We start from the raw sequence: 5,000 nt of genomic DNA, 5'->3' as shown, positions 1-5,000 counted from the left end.
CAGCAGCAGTAGCAGCAACAGTAGAAGCAGCAGCAGCAGCAGTAGCAGCAAAACTACTAGATCTACCAACACAAACACCACCACCGTATCGGTGGCTCGCCAGTGTTCGTGGAGTGGCTGCGATGTGAACGTTGGCCTGCTGGTACCTAGTGGTAGCGGCAGTGTAATGAACGTTCACATGACTGGCGGTCCGTGCCTTACGCGCAACAGTTCCTGGGGCCCGAGCGATGCCGGACGGGCGTCGATTTCGAACCGGTCGGTGCTAGCGGTGACGGAGGTGACGCGTAGCGGAACTGAAGCCTACGAGAAGGACGAAATACCCTGGCACCCGGGCACGGTGAAGCGCACGAAGGAGCGCATCGAAGAGCGTTCATCTGTTGCTGCGGCAGCGGCTGCTCCTCTCAGCAACGCCGCACCTAGCGATGCCTCGATACCTGCTGCCACCTCCTCCTCTACCATCAAGCTGGTCTGCAACGAGCGGTTGCACGCCATCACCGGTACTGCCCGGGAACGAACCAGCAATCGAAAACGCCGAGGGGAGAACGATGGAACAGCGAAAGCTGATCCAAACACTACTAGTGGGTCACCGGCGACGAGTGATCATCTATCCGGTACAAAGGTGGATATCCTAACCGCCGACACGGAACCAAACAGCTTGAAGTCCTTAACAATAACAACAACAACAGCAGCAGCAGCAACAGCAGCACCAGCAGCAGCAGCAGCAGCAGCAGCAGCAACAACAACAACAACAACAAAAACAACGCACACGGCGGCCGGTAAGGTGCGCGATCTGAAAATGAGCTTCGAGGCAAAAACGGCCAAGGAGCGGCGAAAGGAAGGACAGAAGAAGGTTCGCTCGTTACCATCGTCCCCCGTGGCGATTCATATTGAACTCGGACAATCGAAGCACTCGGGCCCGGCCGGATGCGCTCAAAGCGGGATTGTCGTCGCCAACCCGACCCTACCCACACTAGTCCGACAGCCATCCTCTGCCTCCTCTTCCTCCTCTACCTCTTCGTCGTCGTCCTCCTCTTCCTCCTTCTCTTCGTCCTCCTCTTCATCCTCGTCATCGTCGGCTTCATCAGCAGCTTCCGCTTCCGCGACGACAGCCAACGAGGGGAGCTGCAGAAAGCCGGCTCAGCAACAGCAACAGCCGCAGCAGCAGGCAAAAGTACCAGTGCAGCCTCCCGAAGATGTAACCGTGCGCGATCTAGTGGATCGGTATGAGGTACACGTGCCACGGCTACGTACCAGTAGCAGTAGCAGCAGTACCAACGCCACCAGCACCACCATGCCGCGCCAGCGTCCTCGCTCCGTGTTCGAGCCGCTGAAGAGCAGTGCACAGGCGCATTTTCCGTTGCAAGCTGGTGCGAGCAAAATGACTGGATTCGGCGGTGGTGGCAGTGGCGGTCCTTTGATGTTGTCACACTCAACTGCACTGATTCGGACGGAGGATTTCTCGCGCCCGCCGGTACCGCCGACGGTGCCGCTAGTGCGTGGTCTCGTTCTGCCGTGCCTTACTGCAGTGCCACCCTCGACGCAGCACTCGCAGCACCAGCAGCAGCAGCAGCATCCGCCGCATTCGAACAACAACAACAACGTGGGTCAGCACCTCAGCAGTAACAATCCGGGCCCCGGAAGTGGTAATAATGCTAGCAACAACAATATTACCACTAGTAATAACCACAACAACAACAATAACAACTTGATTGGTGGCAAGCGAATGCTACAGCACGGCCGGACGCACCCACTCGCCAAGATAAATCCCACCACCGCGGTCATGCACCATCAGCAATATTATCACAATTTACACTACTGCTTTCCGCAGCAACAGCAGCAAGCAGAGCAGCAGAAACAACAACAACCGACCAGCCAACTACAGCACGCACAAGGACAACAGCAGGAACGGAATGGTGGTGGTGGTGGTGCAGGTGATGGTAGTGTTGCTGTTACTACTGGGACTGCGACTACTACCAGTACTACTACTGCTGCTACTTCAATCGCTGCTCCTTCTCCCGATGCGCCTTTATCGATTCCGGGTACTACTGCTTCCGGTACCGCGCACGATAGTGTGATACCGTCGCCTTCTCCCACCGGCACACCAAGCAGTGTAGCCGCAAACACATACAACACAATGTAACACGCTCCTTTACAGGCAACGTACATCGCACATACGCGCTCTCGTACAAGTTCGCTTTCGCTTCGCCCCAGTAGTGACTTGTGATCTCTTCGATTCGTTCGTTTGCATGTTTTTTCTTCTTCTTTTCTTTGCATTGATGCGCTCGGATTTCTTTACAAAGGCTCTGCGTGTACTCGTGCGTGTTTGAATGTACTTTTATACAAACGTTAAGAATTCTCGCCTTACACCCGAGAGCCCGAGAGCTAACAGTTAGTTGCATTTTCGTTCGTTAAATTCGGGCATGTCTTCAAATGCTGTCGTAATATTATTATTTTTATTATTTCTATGATTATTATCATAGTTATAATTATTATCTTCATTATTAGTTTATATTTCATTAGCATGTTTATTCTAGTTATATGTTTTCTCGTTTGCACCGCGTCTATACGTACTAGGCTAATACCTTTGTTTTTTCGAGGCAATACTCTCTAAACAAGAAGGGAAAGATGAAAGATAGGATAGGCGAAGAAAAATTCAAATCATCCTAGTCAAAACAACTGCACGTGCTAAACGTTAAAGAATTTGTCCTAAAACTGGAGCGAAGATCTCGCAGATCGGCTCAGCTTTATCGGAAGTAAACAAAAGAAATCGAAGCAAATGAATCGTTGGTATTATAGGATTAATGAGCCAACAAGCGCTAACAAGCGAAAAAGCAAAACCCCCCTCTCTATGCTTCAGGAACGAAATGACGCGAACAAATCGAATAAATTGCTGATTGCTTCAAACGAAAGATACCCCTGACTAGCCACGTAAACGAAATTGGACAAGGAAGTAATTAAAGATTATTTGATTCTGAATGGATTTGCGCTTTACCCTCGTCTCTCTGAGTTCCGTCCGACGCTCAGCATGACCCCTTCGTTTCGCCCCACGCTACAAAGGAATCAAACGCCCAATGTAGTGTTACGCCCCCTTGTTTTATTCCTGTTTTTGTTATTATCATTTTGTCACACGTACCCGTTAGAACTACCGTAAGCGGTAAGGGTCAAGATCATTTGAACGCTGCTTCGCAAATATGTAAATTGTACCAGGGTTTTTGGGTGCACGATGAAAACTAGCCACAAACAATAAAGGGAACGTGACCGCGATGTTTCGTCAGGGCAGTAAGAGTGGAGCGGTTTAGCTTGTTCTTGTAAAAGGTAGGGAGTAGAGGAGGGCTATGAAAGATGTAGCAATTGATGTAGAGAGAGAAAGAGAAGGAAAGAGAAGGAAAGAGCGGGGGTTACGCTCGGTCGAATACACTGTTGTACTGCATCGTACCAAACCTGCTGTGCATACTTATACAGATATATACATACACATATACATAAAAAGGAACAAAACCATAAAAAATATTATATGGGAAATTGATGAGATTAGCCCCAGCAAGGGGAGAGGAGGGAAAGGGGGAGGTGAAGCTGAAGGCCTCTCGGTGTACAACTCCGCACTACTGCTTCTACTCGAAATACGCAGCTCATCCCTCCATCTCGGAAGGAAGGTCCTTGCCGAGAGGAAGGTAAACTAGCAGGAGGGACCCAGGGAAGCGGAGGGAAACACCACGCTGACACCCCACCATAACGCAACAAAACCCTACTGTACATGGAATGTTTGTATTTAAACAAAGTGAAAGGTGAAATGCAAGAACACGAAACAGTGCAAGATAAATAAAACAAATGAAATGAAATGAAATGAAAAACCGAAACGATGAAGATAATTACTCCTGGCAACTGGCTGGGTGGAAGAAAACACACGTACAGACACACTTGTCGTGGTTAGACTAGAGAGAAGCTTAAACTTTATTCATCCACGTGCCTACTACTGCTACACAGGAGGGTAGGTTCTGAGCGAATAGATTGGGAGCCAGAACTGGCACCGGCAAACTCACGATCGGAGTCCTTGCTCGAGGTCAATCCGGGCGACCACAAACTACCGCTACCACATACACGCACACACACACACAACTACACCGAGGCAACTAACTCTCGGCATCGTGGCGAGAAGGAACTCTTAACGGGTAAGCATCGTTGCAACAACGAAGCCCGGCTGGTTGTCGGGTGGGGTTGCGCACCTCTTTGCTAATTGGTTTTCTTGTTCTTTTTTGTTTTGCTTTATTCGTTACCGACGGTTGCCTGCCCTGGCCGATCACTGACTCTACCCGAGGGGCCCCATCATGCTGCTACTGCTGCTGCTGCTGTTGCTGGTGGTCGCTCCCATCGTACCGCTTCGTGCGCTCTTCACATATGATGCTGTACCTTGCACTGGCGGAGCGCTTCATTAAAGCCCTCGCACAGCGTCAGATCGGACTGGTTCTGGGCGCAGGAGATGAACTGCTTGATCTCCCAGGCGCACGGGCCACCCTCGGCTGCCGCTGGTGCAGCCGGTGCGTACTGCTGCACCGGGGCTGCCTGGGCGGGGGCTGCTTCCTTCGAGTCCGACCCACTGAACATACCGGTCAGCGCGTGACCCACCGTGTGACCCTGTAACGGAACGGAGAAGCGCATAAGTTGAGGTTGAGTGATTGGTAGTGGTTTGCCCGGTCATGGATACGTACCACAGCCGAACCGATGGCAACGCCTCCAGCGGTCGCGGCCATCTGTGCCATCAGGCCAGGTCCCTGCGATGGAGCCGCCATTGGGGCGGCCATCGGTGCAGCGGGTGCCGCCTGCTGCACCATCGGCTGCCTCTGAACCGGGGCCGGAGCAGCGGCCTGTGGTGGCGCTCTAAACAACAGAGAGAAAAGAAAAGAGAGAACAGTTGAATCTCCATCGGATGCGTCACGGTGTAGCCCCAAGGTGCATTCCCCTCAAGCACGTGATCGTAGTAAAGGGCGGGGGGAGGGGGGGGG

At 51.8% G+C, this 5,000-nt stretch overlaps 2 protein-coding genes across 13 annotated transcripts in view; one reads left to right on the top strand and one right to left on the bottom strand.

Moving 5' to 3' along the window:
- The window catches only part of LOC125951986 (mucin-19-like), a 16,366-nt gene extending 12,517 nt beyond the window's left edge, over positions 1–3,849 (top strand). For all 12 annotated transcript variants that reach the window (XM_049681201.1, XM_049681194.1, XM_049681252.1 and 9 more), the window contains one exon: positions 1–3,849. This exon is cut by the window's left edge and continues 2,034 nt beyond it. In XM_049681201.1, coding sequence (XP_049537158.1) covers positions 1–2,140 — 2,140 coding nt within the window. In that variant the 3' untranslated portion in view covers positions 2,141–3,849.
- A 69-nt stretch (positions 3,850–3,918) lies between these two features.
- LOC125952806 (coiled-coil-helix-coiled-coil-helix domain-containing protein 10, mitochondrial) overlaps positions 3,919–5,000 on the bottom strand; it is a 2,337-nt gene continuing 1,255 nt past the window's right edge. Inside the window, exons 2-3 of the mRNA XM_049682530.1 lie at positions 4,707–4,875; positions 3,919–4,632 (exon numbers count right to left, since the gene is read on the bottom strand). Coding sequence (XP_049538487.1) covers positions 4,390–4,632; positions 4,707–4,875 — 412 coding nt within the window. The 3' untranslated portion in view covers positions 3,919–4,389. The remainder of the gene's footprint in view (positions 4,633–4,706; positions 4,876–5,000) is intronic.

Source organism: Anopheles darlingi, chromosome X (genome assembly GCF_943734745.1).
Source record: "Anopheles darlingi chromosome X, idAnoDarlMG_H_01, whole genome shotgun sequence".
Lineage (NCBI taxonomy): Eukaryota > Metazoa > Arthropoda > Insecta > Diptera > Culicidae > Anopheles > Anopheles darlingi.
The sequence above is the reverse complement of the archived record's forward strand: the minus strand, read 5'-3'. Positions and strand labels throughout refer to the sequence as shown.